The 16,389-nt window shown below is 39.0% G+C and overlaps 1 protein-coding gene across 1 annotated transcript in view; it reads right to left on the minus strand.

Moving 5' to 3' along the window:
* The window catches only part of LOC134801411 (fibrillin-1-like), a 29,955-nt gene extending 14,744 nt beyond the window's left edge, over window positions 1–15,211 (minus strand). The window contains exons 1-9 of the mRNA XM_063773949.1: window positions 15,017–15,211; window positions 7,638–7,809; window positions 7,134–7,212; window positions 5,413–5,535; window positions 3,963–4,065; window positions 2,539–2,672; window positions 2,209–2,335; window positions 1,504–1,665; window positions 886–1,065 (exon numbers count right to left, since the gene is read on the minus strand). Coding sequence (XP_063630019.1) covers window positions 886–1,065; window positions 1,504–1,665; window positions 2,209–2,335; window positions 2,539–2,672; window positions 3,963–4,065; window positions 5,413–5,535; window positions 7,134–7,212; window positions 7,638–7,809; window positions 15,017–15,077 — 1,141 coding nt within the window. The 5' untranslated portion in view covers window positions 15,078–15,211. The remainder of the gene's footprint in view (window positions 1–885; window positions 1,066–1,503; window positions 1,666–2,208; window positions 2,336–2,538; window positions 2,673–3,962; window positions 4,066–5,412; window positions 5,536–7,133; window positions 7,213–7,637; window positions 7,810–15,016) is intronic.
* Window positions 15,212–16,389: the final 1,178 nt, after the last annotated feature.

A 16,389-nucleotide genomic window follows, 5' to 3' on the forward strand; every position in this document is an offset into this window, starting at 1 on the left:
TTCAAGCTTTTAATAATGGTGCATCATGACGAAAATATTTTAAAAACTTGGTGAGTCCCCTTGATGTAATTAAAATGTAATTAAATTCGTCATATTTAACCTTCTTGCATATGTGTATCAATAATGGACGGGTTCATAATATCGTTTCTCGAAATCATAATTTGTGGCTTTTATCAGAAAAGGGTATTTATGCTCCATGTACATATCCTCCCCCCCAGCACCAGGGCTAAGGGCGGGGACTTTTGATATGTTCACCTCCTAACTACTCCAAACAAAGTTACGGAATCAAAAATTGTGTTCCTAGCATTTCCCTCTATAACTTCTTATTGCTTGGCCTATAGTGCCTACGCTAATTCACGGGATTACTCGTAGTTGCCAAACGGACTCCAGGCTTCCATGAGCCGTGGCATAAGTCGGGACAACGCGAAGATGATGATAGACATTCGTCTGAAATGAATGCTTACGCCAAAAAGAATAGATAGTATAGAGGGGTCCTGTCATTGTCAATTTTGTAGTCACGGTACATTTACTGCCATCTATCGACACACGATTAAAACTTAAAATAAAATTGAAAATGTATAAAATAATCAAAATATGTTTACGGATAAATGATTCTTAATTTTTATTGTTCCATACTGACCCATGTTCTTTCACTGATATGTGTTAAAATTGTTAAATACCAAACGGTGTCGTTAACGCCATCTAGCCGAGAATAGGCCAAAGGTAATGGCGCCATCTATTCGAGAATGACTTTTCCTTGGCCGTCCGAGGCACGTTTTTTTCTTAGACTTTATTTATCTTATACGGAGTTATATATATCTCTGCTTACGCTAAGTCTTAGTAAAGTAGAGGACATTTCTTTGAAAGGATGATCATGACTCCTACCATCACACTCCTCATTCATGCCAGTCTTGAATCCAGTAGGACATCTCTCTTCCACAACCCTGGGTCTGTTGGCCAGGTTCGCCGGGTCTCCCGACACGCCGTCGCACTTGTACCCCCCTATCGTGTTCTCGCAGAGGTATGACGGGCAGGGGGGATTCGGAAGGAGGCATTCGTTGACATCTGATGGAATTAAAATGTGATAGGTACATAACGCGATTCATTTCGCGCCAGTTCTATAGGCTAAAAGCTATAGAATGTTTTTGCCGAAATATGCTTCCAAACCGGAGGTTACCGGTTCAGACACAAACTTCTTAGAACTTGTGTAGAAAAAAGTATCATTGTCATCAGAAAAAAGTATGATTATCTACTCATGTATTAAAATATTTACAAATTAAAAAAAAACAACAACAACGTTGTTGCAATAAAGTTTACGTACGTACGGTCAGTTAACAGTATTGATGATGTAAGTCATAGTGAAGAAATGGGAAAATAAATAGGATTAGCAGGAAACCGAAACCCTCTTTGTAAAATGAGAGGAGGACTGTTTCTAGCAATACTTAGGGTATAATATAATAAGCTGATGATGAGCGGGTAAAAATACTACTATTGAACACTCACCATCACAAGCGAAGTTAACCAGATTCCTGGTAAACCCTGGAGGGCACTGCCCCTTCTCAGCAGCATGGTTCTTCACCGGAATACACTTGTAGGAGCCGTGGACGTTGTAGCACTTCGTGCCGGGCAGGCACACGGGCGGCTCGTGCGTGCACTCGTCTATATCTGGAATAAAGATTGATATGTCTTTAACTCAAAGTAGATGTATTGGCACAGTTCGTAAAAGCATCCCGGTTTTCTATTTTTTATACCACGTTGGCGGCAAACAAGCTGGCGGGCTGCATGTCTGATGAAAAGCGGTCAGCCTATTGACGCCTACAATACCAGAATCAAAATGCGCGTTCCTTTAAAAAATATACACATTTTTTTTTAAACTCCACACTAAATCCCTCGAGAAAGCTTCGACAGGGAGTACCTAGGTACCTACACTCCACAATCGGAGCGTTCGCGGAAAGAAATTTATCTGAAACCGCACTGTGCGTGAACACTTAGGTCTCAGGGTATGATGACGAGCGCCTTCCCAACGTGCGGTGGGAGAAAGCGATGATTATCATTATTATCAAACAAGAATTCTGAGCACAACCCATAATAGAAGTAGTAATAAAACACACTCAACCCAACTCAGTTTGGCAATAACCTAGTTTTTGGGACACACCTCCTGAGATATAACAGAAAAAAACAAAAACAATAAACAACGTCAGACTATACCTTGACAGCTCTTCCCATCAGCCATCAGCTCGTAACCCCGTTTACACGAGCACTGGACATCGGCTCCGCCGTTATCGTAGCACTTATGCTGGCAGGGGTTACGGGGCTTGCAGCGGTTTTTCGTCACCTGGAATTATACACTACACTAGCACTTGTACCACCACACTGTAAACTGTACATCGGTGGACTTTATGCCTTTTGTAATAAGGTCTACCGATGTACAGTTAGGAGTCTTGCTGTTTGTACGAGCCCGGCCATGAGTTTGTATCCTGCGTTACATTCTACGGTTGTATAAGCCTAGTACTTCTAGATAAGAGAGAAACAACATACCTCTTTACAGTTCTTCCCGTCAGGCATGAGCTTGTATCCCGGGTTACACTCGCATTTGTATGACCCTGGTACAGGGATGCAGTGGTGCGCGCATAGTTCGTTCGGAGCGTATTCTTCACATAGCGAGGACACCTCTGGACAACACAATTGAAACCATTACACATCATCATCAGCACATAGCTTGTACGCCAAACTTTTGGAATTATTCAAGAATGGGAAATTCAACAATCCTTATTTTTCTCGATATGATTATGATTTACTGTGTGACAAATTGCGTGACATAAATAATTGATAAATAACCATTAAATAACATGTAATGACAGAAAACTTCAAAAACATTTTGCCCGCTGTTTTCGACCAATCCGCAGCACGAGTATCTCTATAGTCTATGGCAGCCCAAGGTTATATCCTCTAAGGAGGGTACCCATAAATATAATTAATATTATACTCTTTGCTCTCCCCTTCACTGATGATTAACTGTCATACTACTGTAAGTAATTAATTTATATGTTATGAATGAATGGTACACTATCAATGTAATGTTATCACGATCCTGGAGTACGGTTGGATCAAATACTATTACAGTTAGGTAATTATTCTCTTAAAATCCATCTCGCACTTCTCATAAATAATGAAGAACCTGGTGGTGGTGGTCTCTTAGTTCAGTAACCTTACGTGTTAAGGTCCCACCCATTTTACGTGGTCCCAAAAACTCTTGTTTTCCTTTAACCTTCACAGTGATTTGGTTACAGTGTGTAATTTATTATTTACTAAGTGATTCTGGAAATGTTCAGGTCTCTACTTCGCTACGAGCTAAGGTAAGATCATTGAGTTATTATTCCTACAGAGAAGCCATACCAAACAATGAAATCATCGGAATCACAACCTGTAACGCGACCAAAACGTCGTAAGCGCCGACCGCCGTAAATTCAAGGCGCTTACGCGTTTAGGTCGCGAGATTTACGCTCTGCTTCTATGGTTTGATGACAAAATAACATCTACTCAAGGCGCACAATACTGGTTCTCTGTGCCGGTTCTATGCATTAGTAATAATAGTTCAATGGGTAAGATTTAATGGATTGATGCGCTGGTGGCCTAGCAGTAAGAGCGTGCGACTTTCAATCCGGAGGTCGCAGGTTCAAACCCCGGCTCGCACCAATGAGTTTTTTGGTACTTATGTACGAAATATCATTTGGTACTTGCCAGTCGCTTTTCGGTGAAGGAAAACATCGTGAGGAAACCGGAATAATCCCAATAAGGCCTAGTTTCCCCTTTGGGTTGGAAGGTCAGATGGCAGTCGCTTTCGTTAAAACTAGTGCTTACGTCAAATCATGGGATTAGTTGTCAAGTGGACCCCAGGCTCCCATGAGCCGTGGAAAAATGCCGGGATAACGCGAGGAAGAAGTAGGTGAGGTAAGATTCACCTTTTGATGAAGGTATAGCAGGGTACACATGATGCGCAGGCTTCCCCGCGGTGGTGTGGTTCAAAGGTTCTATATGCATCTTCTTGTTATGGTCGACGGTTTTCTGAAAATATACAAAAGGTTTTTACATTTCTATATTTTTTTTTCTTAGCCCGTAATAGTGTCCCACTGCTGGGCAAAGGTTTCTCCCCTTGATCTCCAGAACTCTCGGTTGTTGTGCTTTTTCCGGCCAGTTGCTGGTGAAGGTGTCTAACTGCCGTTCTCGAACTTCAAGATATTCACAAGAGACGACACGTACTAGATCCATTCTAGATACGTTATAGTTTAGATATGAACTAGTTCTCTTTTGCAGCGCAATTCGGGCAACCAATGTCACTTTTACGTTAGATAGAGTAAGATATCTATTAGATGTGAATTGGATCTCTAAGTCATATCCTGTGGAAATCGTTCAACAGTATGTCCAGAATCGCGCAAATGTCAAATTTGACAGATAACATCTTAAACATATCGTTATCGTATCTTGGTGATGTCTAAAAGATGTCTAATAGATGTATATTTTAAAAGTTGGTAGCTATGCTACTCCACCTATCCGGATACGTGCAACATTGCTATATTATTTTATTTTTATTTGATGTAGTGTTGGATGATATTTTTACCCTCTCTAAATGTGTTTGTCATAAAATTCCAACATCCGTTGGTGAACGATCGCTTATGGCTACCAACAGCTTTCGTAAGTACCTTCGACAAGAGCTGGTATCTTCGAGCAACACCGGCTTCCGACACGTCGGAAAGGAGGAACCCAAGCAATATCTTACCGTACAAATCGTGCCACTTTTTGCGGGAGGAAGCTTGCACACAGTACTACTACTACACTACATACAAAATCCAATCTGTAATGATGACACAAATACATAGAAAACGATACAAGTCAAAGACAAATCTTGCACACCTCGATCTCTTTTTGTGCACTGATGAGTACAACACGCACCGCGCTAGTTGTGTGCATGCCCAATCGGGCATGTGCTTTGGCAGAGGGGAAATAGTGCGAATGCCGACTCCCTTCCCGGTGTTGCTCGAAGGTTGGTATACATCCAAGTTCGTATGGGAAAGTTACATAGGCTTATTGTTAAACAAGTTATTTTATGCGTGATAGCATCAGAAATAAGGCCATCCGCAGCAGAACCAAAGTAACCGATGTAGCCCTCCGAATCGCTAGTGAATAGCAACGTGGCAGTGGGCGGGGCACATTGCCCGTAGAACCGATGGCCGTTGGGGCGGAAAGGTTCTCGAGTGGCGACCACGTACCGGAAGGCGCAGCGTGGGTAGACCCCCCACAAGGTGGACTGACGACCTGGTAAAGGTCGCGGGAATCCGCTGATGCGGGTGGCGCAAGACCATCAGTCATTGTGGCACTCTTTGGGGGAGGGGATGATTGTTAAACATGTATTACCACACAACACTGCTTAAACGCGTCTCCAGAAAGCAGTTGGTCCTGGCTTTCTCCTTCCAGTGCTGTGCAGGAGTTGCCACTGCCAGCAGCTTCTACCCCTCTCTTGCACTCGTTGCAGCATGACTAGGAAAGAGATAGAATACCATAGATCATCTGATAATGGACTATAAGAGTAAAAGGTATCGTAGAGCGTATAGTCGAAACTACTGAGCCGGTTTTGTTGAATGAATTCTCGATCTATTTGACGGTGATACGGGCTACAAGATAAAGATAAGATAAATATAAAGATAATTTATTTTCCAAGTATGCATTACAATGCGCTTATGAATTATGAACGTCAAATAAAGCTACGCCGGCTCTAAACCTTCACCACTGCTCGAGAAGATTTAAATCCTTCCTCAATTGGAGAAGGGTATCCCAATATGGGACCGGCAAGAAACTTGGCGGGACACATTTTTTTCAGCCAATAAAAGACGGGATTCTGTATAGGTATGATTTAAGTTGTTCTATTAATACTTGTTTATTCCAAGATAATTAAACATTTACGTTGCTATATTACAGAATAAGGATGTTGACACTGACATAATTTACCACTATACTTAATCTCATAATATTGTCAACATAACCCGCTCATCGCAAAATGCCTTATCATTAGAAAACAATGTGTCGTTTAAGTCGTTTATTATATCAGTTATATCAGATATAAAACTTATCATTATAAAAAGTCCTATCTTAATAAAACAATTTGTTTCTTAAGACCTTTCTTACATTAGAATGTTATATATCTAGTGATAAGCATTACTAATAACCTAGTTTCGTGTTTAGTTAACCGATACTGCAATGCGAGAATGTTAGGTAATTGGGTTAATTTAATTAGGTAACTCTAATTTCAATTTGATGCCGAGATATATGTAAGTCTATGACGGGACTGCATGGGAAACACAAAATGGATGGATGGATGGACCAAGCAAGCGTCAAATAACTGTTTCATTTTGTTACATCATGTTCAATAAATTCTCGGGAAAATTTGTAAGCCGGCACAATCATACATGGATTTTAATTTCGATAAAATTTTTGTATTACATAGTTTTAAAAATCAGTTTCTTCGCTCATCACTGCAGGTTGTGCTAAAACGGTCAGAGTCCGGGCCGAGGCTTCCGACACTTGGTTTTCTATGACGTTGACGAGTGACGGGCTTTCTATATCTGATGTATCGGACGGGGTCCCTTTGTTTCCCATAAAGTTTTAAGTCATAATGTATTGTTTGCCAGATTATCATTAGTCATAAAACTAAAACCGTTAACTTTTCAGGATTTTCGTAAGGTTATCCTATAGATAGGTTAGGTTAGATTTGATTTATGGAATCCTGAAAAGTGACGCGTTTCTGAACCAAATAAATTATTAAGCTTAGAATAAATTTAAAAGTGGAAAAATTACTGTCTTGGGTGAGACTTGAACTCACGGCCTCTGGATAACCCAAGACAGTAATTTTTCCACTTTTAAATTTATTCTAAGCTTAATAGCATCGTTCACAGACGTTTCTGCTTGTTAAAAATTTAAACAAATAAATTATGACTAACGAAAATGCGCGGGCAAACAATACATTATGACTTAAAACTCCTTGGGAAACAATAGAGACCCGCCGTATCGGACGCCTCGGCCCAGTCTGCCCGGACCCGGACCGTTGTTGCGCGAGTCATTCTTACATCGCCGCGCCGTACCTGTGCCGTTTCTATGGTCCCGTCACAATTTTGCGTGCTAGTTGCAATGTCGACACCTGTGTCGCACTCTTTCTTCTTCCTGGAAGTAGCAAAATTATGGTTAAGAATAAAATTCATTGACATCCATCAGGCGTTTACCATCTTGGGTCCTCTACATGATGGCCCAGCGCTGGACCAGCAAGATGGCCATACGATGGTTATGGCTTCTCTACACGATGCAGCGAGATGGCCATGCGATGGTTGAGAGCACGCACTATGGAAAGGCCACGTGTAGATGCGTAACCCACCATCGCTGGCCTATCTTTGATGTGCGGACGAAAAACCGACACCGTGGCCATCCCATCGCCATCCCGCCGCACCATAAGCCATCCGACACCGCTACCCTCTCTACACACTGGCCCATCTTAGTGCGACCACAAAACTGATGCTATTATTCCCCTCTCTAAAACACGGGTAGGTAATGAATGAATGAACGGGAATGGTTAAAAATGAATAATCACTCACTGGAAATACTGCTTACAGCAAGCATCCATGGCATACAGGCACAGAGGCCCCAAATCCCGTGCGACAGCCGGTGGAGCTGATGATGAGCAGTCCTCTGACGTATGCTGTCTGGCGTAGGACGTGCCCTGGTCGCAGCATAGTTTCGATATTCTCGGGATATCGTCCACGAATCCTGGGAAACAAAGAAGCTATTTATTTAATCGTATGGCATAACTACAAAAATAGGCAATTTTATACAAGGAGGGACGAATGGTACACGCGTAATACCTACCACGACCCTGTACGTGTCCCCTGGGTGGTGCTAAAGAGTGACAAACCTGAGGCGAGATAATAGACAAAGAAGCTGATGTAAAGGTATAGAACGGCCTCATAACCTAAGTCGGTAGTGAACCTGCCTACGAAGCAGGAGGTCTCGGGTTCGAATCCCGGTAAGGGTATTAATTTGTGTGTTTTATTCGTGTACCCGTACCATGAGTCACTGATAGTGTCAATACTGAAATAAACGCCAACGTCTACGGAATTTACTTTCTATACATCTCGCTTGCCAATACGAGCGAGATGCATAGAAAGCAAATTTACGTTCACGCTAGAGCGTTTATGTCAGTGTCAAACTGATGGTGGCTACACTGAGTTACGGATGTTATCCATGTTTCTAAGTATGTATTTATCAGTATAAGTATCTACACCGTGTTTTTTTGATTTCCGTTAATTTCAAGGGTGCATACCTGAGCTTAAATCAAGTAACTTTCCCAAAGACACCGATATTCTAATTAACTCCATTTCGAAGATAATCAATATTTTATTTTTTTCCTATAAGGCCTCTACAAGCTTGTACACTTGCCTTAAGGCCGGTTTACATATTGATTAGTGTTTAGAATGAGTTCATACATTTGCTACTAAACTTAAGTAAAATCTCGGTCGATCGATGTTCGAATTGACATTGATATGTCACAGATTTCAATTGTTTGGTTTACTTAAATGTAATGCCCGTGTTACAACAACGCTATATGCTACATTTAATTACTTTTTAATATTATTTTTTCTGAAAAAAAAAGCAAAAAAAATTTTTTTTTTATTTTTTCAAAATTGACTATGCCATTTAGTTTTCTTAAACGTACCTACTTAACCATACCCCGAAGTTAACGGAATTCAATAAAAACACGGTGTATATCATAATAGCCTAGTACTTATAGTACAAGCTTTGCATAGTTTAGGGCTAGGTCGATCTGTGTAAGTTTGTCCCCAAATATTTATATATATTTAAAGATATTTAAGAGAATCTTTACACGTACGGTATTGAATATTTGTAGTATTTTCGTACTTCCTCGATTTGTGTGGTATTCATTAATTTTATTATTGTCATCATAAATATGCCTGCACCCTGCCAATAGTTAACTTTACCGCAAACCACAAGGCGATTATATTGAATAAACAAACATGCATCAATGTCGCATTTCTGGGTCAGTGGAATGGGAGCAGATTCTTGGGAGGAAACTTGCACCCACGCGATGTTGCAGCATGTTTATTGTTTATGGGGAAATTATCCTTGTTCGCTATAATGATCGGGCCCATTTGTATTATCTTCAGATTCAGAGTATTTGCTTTCGGAAGATATCAAATTATCATCCAAAATGTTTGACAAGATGTCTTGTCTACCTATTATATAATTTTAATTTAGCCTATCAAAACTTTTATTGAGCAATCACAACTTTGTTTAGCGGGAAATAGTGTATTGGGTAAGGTAAGGTCTATGTGGCTAATTCCGTAATAGGGGCTATTCCGTCCACGACCGTATATTTCTTTGATTTTCAATCGTAGGAAGAAAAAATGATTTTGATTGCTGAAACTAAAAGCAATCGCTGCTTTATCGACGAAATTATCAATGTTGTTCGTTGTTCGAGAAAAACGCTAGTGGACGAAATAGTCCCGTTGACGGAATTAGCAACATTGACCTTATGCAAACTTGCGGGCGGCGTATATTTATGGAGAAGGGAAAACTGTCAGTCATATGGACCGTTTTAATACACCAATCGAAAACCAAAAATTTCCAATCTGTGGAAATAATTCGTGACTAAGCGTATTTTGGGATAGTTATAGAGACAGGTGTATTAAACAACATACTAAAAGTACCGCAGGGTGGGGGTGAAGCTAACGGGTAGGGAGGGGTTTAAAGGTCCCTTTTTATTGCTTTTCGTAAATAACTCGTAGCATTCCCTACAACTATGCCAAATTACGCTTATACACATATTATTTTCCCCGTTTTTCCTTCGTTTGGTGGCCTATTTCCCGAAATGTAAAATGTAGCTTCCTCTATATATATATATATATTCCTTCGCTGTATAAGGGCCACCGAAGGTCAATTTAATAGTCCTGTGGTTAGTATACCTACCTATGTACATATAGTGTTTATTATAAGTAAATAGGTACATATTTTATTGACTTACCGCCAAGTGACCTAATTGTTTTAATTACGTAAGTAACTATATTCATCGTAAACTGAACAATAAAAATTAAATGCCTATAGTTCTCAAGTACTCATAAAATTGCAAATAATACGCAATTTCAATTAAAACGGGCTTTCATTATTTATACCTACTTATCTATCCATTACCCGTGGGTACTAATTTATTATTCTGATTATAAAGAGGTATCACACGAAGGATATTAATAAGAAGAATTAATTAATTAAACAAACGAATATAAAATGAATTAAAATTCAGCTAATTACCTAATTATAATTAGTATTGATTGACCGCGTTAGCGAAGGACTATACGTTTCAGCTCGAGCAAAAATGCTATAGCATGTCCGGACATGTCCGGATGTTCTCCCCTACAGGTCACAATTCTCAACCGATTCTCGTGAAATTTTGTGAGCAGATTCGAAGATTAAATAGATTTTTTGTCGATTCAGTTTTTGGATTTTTTTCAAAAAGGTGGAGCCATACATTTATTTAGTTTAATTTAAAGCTTTCGCGAGGGCTACAGCTCAGAGACTCGACTCTATTCAGTAGTTAGTAAAATGTTTGGAAATTACCAGCAAATACGGCATTTATTTATGAAGGCCACACAGTCTTATTTTCTTTTGTCTATTCCTAAAAAAATCATTAATCGTAATAAAATCGTTAATCGTCTCACTGCTCCGAATCAGCCATTTTTTATAGTCGCCAGATGGACTGACATCTGGGTGGGTTTCATCACATGTTCTTATAAAAACATTGCGAATTGCTAACAGATTGTCCTAATTGTATACCATCGTCCTCACTGTTAAGAGGAGGCTAACGCAAAATTGTAGTTTATATATTGAATTTTGGAGTTTACTCATTGACTGGCTTGAGTTTACTGCTTAAGAATCGATTTTCAATTTTCACATTAAGCCAAGGGTTTGAAAATTTATGGGGAGTCAAATCAAACGTTACGTTACGTTATGTTTCGTGCGCAACTTATTTTGCGCATCCCCTAGCCACGGCTGCATGGAAACACTTTATTTATTCAATGTCAACATATACCAACTGTCAATTTTGTGGAGTTTTAATTTTAAATTTTATATTGTATTTTATAATCGTTCGTACGGTAGAGTAAACTCCAGTCGTGCGTCGGAGCTGACACACACAGAGTACACTTTTTTTTACACGTTTAAATCAAGGGCAAATACCATGAAGAAATACTCACTAAAACTAAATTTGCAAACATTTCTACTTTTCATTTATTTTGGTTCGTATATCGTTACCTTGCATATCATAGCAGTATAATTTTAGTATTAAGCAGCTACTAAAATAGCCTATGGATCTGAGAAGTAAAATATGGAGCTTAAGTATACGAGTAGGTAGGTACTTTCCTTCAAAGCTGGCTTTACACCCCCTCTTAATCACTGTTGATTTTGGAATTTAAACCTTCCCGCTTTAACATATACGGTTGAGTTTCTAGTAACGGATTCTTCGAACTATGTTTCAATTTAATTTATTACTTTATGATAGTTAAGTGGGTCGGAGTTTCAAGGTCATAGTTTAAGTTTAAGTTATGACATAATTGTATCATATATTATATGATGATATGACTGATTGTGATGGGATTTTTTTCTTGTTTTGATGATCTTTAACATCACGAGAATAGGGAATATTACGCGAAACTGTGCGTAGGAGGCGCCTCTACCACTATCCGTCAAAATCTGGGGGGTCTACCGCGAAACAAGAAAATCGAAATTTCGTTAGCTAACCTCTCTATCACTCTTGCATATTCGAGCGATAAAGAAGCAGATAACTAAATATCGATTTTCGCGTTTCCCGGTAGGCCCTTGTTAAAAAACCGCCTTGATGCATCAATGTCATATTTTATTGTCTGTGAAAACTTGTCAAAAAAACAGTCTAAGGCACAGCATGTTTGGGTTTATGGTTTACTAGATTAGCTAGTGCTGCACTCTGGCGGCAGAACATTGCGGTAATACCCCCTATTCTATATCGAATCGAAGTAGAATTAACTCGTGAAAACGGTGATTTTGTTAAATACCAATTAACATACCTGGACCTTGCCATGTTTAAGAATACTGAAGATGTTAATAAAATAGTTAAGGTCACTTTAGTTAACATATGTGTGTTAGAAAGTGACATATTTATTAAGTTTGAGCCAGTACCTACCTCGCTAATCCGGACGGACCAAATAATCAATAAGTACTTAAATAAAAAATAAATATTATAGGGTAGGGGATTATTGTAGGGGGTTATTATCAATGACGGGTTGCAAAGGTTTCCAGATCTGTAAAATGTTGGTTATAAATAAGTTATTGGTAAAAAATAATTGTTGGTACAGTCACCTGCAATAATATGCTTCACAACGTAGGCCGCAAAAATATCTGACACGATCTTATTTGTAGAGCCGTAAGAGTGTGTCACATATTTTTACGGCCTTTGAAGAGTAACATATTATTGCAGGTGACTGTGCAAGCTTTTATCGCTGACTGTACTTTTCTTTCCACGCGCAACTAATACTCATCGAGACTTAATCTAATGGTAGCTTTAGTTAAGTTTAATGATTGCTACTATACTCTGGCAAACCAACTTTGTCAAGTAGAAAAAGGCGCGAAATTAAAACTTTCTATGGGAGAACAACCCTTCGTAGTACGAAATGGTAGTAAAATCAGTGGGGAGACACTCCTGACTTCGGGCAAACTCGGCTCCGTTCGGCTGAGCCTTGCCCGGACAATTATTAGGGTTGACACAACTTGACATTCCTTTGCGTGCACAACCACAGATAAGATAATTACTGGAATTTTGACAACCCTAAATAGCCGAAAGGGATAGTGTCATAGTTAGAAAGGGATATCATGATTCGACCCTGAATCGCTGTCAAACTTCGGTTTTGTAGGAAGTGTCCTTTCTGTACGGTAGTACTATTACTTATTTTGTGCTAAAATTAAATTCTTTGACAGTACACGGAAATATGAGAAGTTGTATAAAATTGGTTATAAATACTAAGTAGGTCAATGCTAACGTAACATTTTCTAAAGGGGCCCACTGATTAACAGTCCGCCGGCCGGTATCGGCCTGTCAGTTGTTCGGAACTGTCAAAATTTTGTTCTAACTGACAGGCCGATACCGTCCGGCGGACTGTTAATCAGTGGGCCCCTTAATGTTAACCGTGTGTTTATAAAACAAGCCATTGATCCGTTAATTATCCATTGTATTTTAACGTCTTTAATGTTCATGTAATTATTCATTATTATTCACAACGATGAGACTTAAAAAAAACCGGGCAAGTGCGAGTCGGACTCGCGCACGAAGGGTTCCGTACCATAATGCAAAAAAAAAAAAAAACGAAAAAAAAGCAAAAAAAACGGTCACCCATCCAAGTACTGACCACTCCCGACGTTGCTTAACTTTGGTCAAAAATCACGTTTGTTGTATGGGAGCCCCATTTAAATCTTTATTTTATTCTGTTTTTAGTATTTGTTGTTATAGCGGCAACAGAAATACATCATCTGTGAAAATTTCAACTGTCTAGCTATCACGGTTCGTGAGATACAGCCTGGTGACAGACGGACGGACGGACGGACAGCGAAGTCTTAGTAATAGGGTCCCGTTTTACCCTTTGGGTACGGAACCCTAAAAAAATCAGTTTTCTCCGAGACCACGGGGACAACGCCGTCCTCGAAACGTCGGAGGTAAAATTTTAAAACTTAATTTTACGCGATTAAGTCCCGTCGTTGTGAATTAATGAGTAAAAATAGTGTAAGTTGAAATCAGTGTTATTTGCTTCTTGGATTATCCATGAATAATGTCTGAATTTCTGACCGTATTGTGACAAGTGAGAGATTAGGGGTCACAAATCGTGATGTCACATTGTAATCTTTGGAACATGATCTTCGGAGCGCAAGTCGAGTTTAATCTTTGAAATTTTACAAAAATATTTGGTATTTTAGAAGGAACACATAAATTTTAATTTTTAACAAGCAGAAACGTCTGCGTACGATGCTATTAAGCTTATTAGAATAAATTTAAAAGTGGAAAAATTACTGTCTTGGGTGAGACCCCTGGATCGGTACTCCAGTGCTCAGTGCATGAGTTCAAATCTCACCCAAGACAGTAATTTTTCCACTTTAAAAAAAATTAACTCATAAATATTCCAGAAAAGTTCAGAAACTTAAAATAGATTTAATGTTAGTGATTTCACATCATTTATGTATAAAAATCCAATCCACAGGAAGGCGGAGGGATAGGAAAATGACGCATCAACTCGTAATATTTCGTGTTTTCGTGACGTAAAAATTACGCATCAACTCGTAATATTTCGTGTTTTCGTGACGTAAAAATTACGCATCAACTCGTAATATTTCGTGTTTTCGTGACGTAAAAATTTTAGATGAACACTTATGTATTTTCAGATATTTTTTTCAGACGGACGCGGACTCTGTTTTACAAGCTAATTATTTTTTTCCGTAATCGGTCCTTCTTTATAACTGTAGTCATAAAGACATCATTTCACCCTTAAAATAATTAATTAGGTAGGTATATTAAGTTCTAACACCTACTCACTCATTCCTTCAAAGTTAATAACAAAATAAAGTACTTAATTAACTTTGCCACTGAACCATTGAATTAAACATTTAATTAAGTATATATTATAAATTCGAAAATATCGATTATTTAGTCGAGTCGAGTATTAATTCACACGTACTGTATTTTTCGTCTTATGTTCACATATACCTATATAACCTTGGACTAAAATAAAATTGATCTTTAATTATAAACCGCATGTATTTTCTGAATGAAACAAGCAAAATAATTGCATTAACAATAATTCGAACTTAATCAGTGCAATGTAACCTAATGCACTATTTACGCAAGAATTATCAGCACTATCATAAAGTAAACAATAAATATACATACCGTAAGCGAAACTACACAACACTAACACATTCACAACACTTAACTTCATATTAATTTCCATTTTGTTCACTTAACGGTTATTTTGATCGAGATAATTCTACAAAAAGTTCCATTTCAGTTTGAAAGTTGGATTTTTAAATTAGGAACGCTCCATGGATCCTTGCGCGAACGGCGTGCGCCTGAGTCGATCTATTTCGGTCGCGCATGCACCTCTCTGTCTTGGCAAAGAGTAGAAAAATACAGAATGCCTACTGAGACAAAGGATCATCATTGGCGTAATCTTTTTGATCTGCCTTTGGTAAAGAATATGTGAAATTATTGGGCTTTCGTGCGATAAGTTTTCTTTTGGGTTATAATAATTAAATATTATCAATTCATTTCATATTAAATATAGTTTTTCTTTCGATTTCATTGCGATAAAGAGGCAGATAAGTAAATTCAGATTTTCGCGTTTCCCGGTAGGCCCTTGTTAACAAACCGTTTAAGTCACAGTATGTATAAGTTACTTTATGGTTTACTAGCTAGCTTAGTGCTGCACTCTGGCGGCAGAACATTGCAGTAATACCCTCTATTAACTAATAATAATTTTCTGGTTTGAGCAAAAGTTCTTCTTATATGTATTGGTCCGCATGCTTAAGGGTGTATTAACATTTACTTGGAGATCGATTCAAAATTACCTATTGTTATGGTTTTCAACTGGTTTTGATGCGACCCTAACGCTCGCCTTGCAGGCTTGCATCTCACGCACGACTTTCACTTCAATACACATGCATCAATCAGCGCGAGCGGCCGTCAAAGTCGTGTCAAAACTAGATCAAAAGCATAACAAATTGTTAAATCTGAATTAGATTTCTATTTCATTTGGCTTCGCGGCTTCGCTTTATTGAACTCTACCTCGAATTCTATAGGGACCGTGCGCGTTGGAGGGTCTGCCATCTTGTGGCCTGAATCGGAAACATGTTATGTGCACATGTAGGTACATTGCCAAAGCAACCATCTACCGTTCTCGTCGGTACGTTTCCTTGTGCATTGTAGGTTCTGCCATCTTGTGGGCTACATCGGAAGCATAAACGACATATTTACGCCTCGCGCCAAAAATCTGACGGCTCCTATGCTGCCCCCTATAGTTCATGCACGGGGCCTATAGGTGTGAAGTTGTGAACATTTATTCGTAGTACCATTTACCTAGGTACCATTAGGTAGTATTAACTAGACACGGACTGATAGCGCAGTGCATATGCCACGTCTGTTTATTACGTTACTCTTTGCACCTCCCACTCGGTTGCAGCCTGGCTGAGTTATGGGACGCTCAGGACGCTTCATATCTTCAGAAGAACAAGGTCCTAACTCTCTACAAACTCCATACATTCTTA

Source organism: Cydia splendana, chromosome 22 (assembly GCF_910591565.1).
Source record: "Cydia splendana chromosome 22, ilCydSple1.2, whole genome shotgun sequence".
Taxonomy (NCBI): Eukaryota; Metazoa; Arthropoda; class Insecta; order Lepidoptera; family Tortricidae; genus Cydia; species Cydia splendana.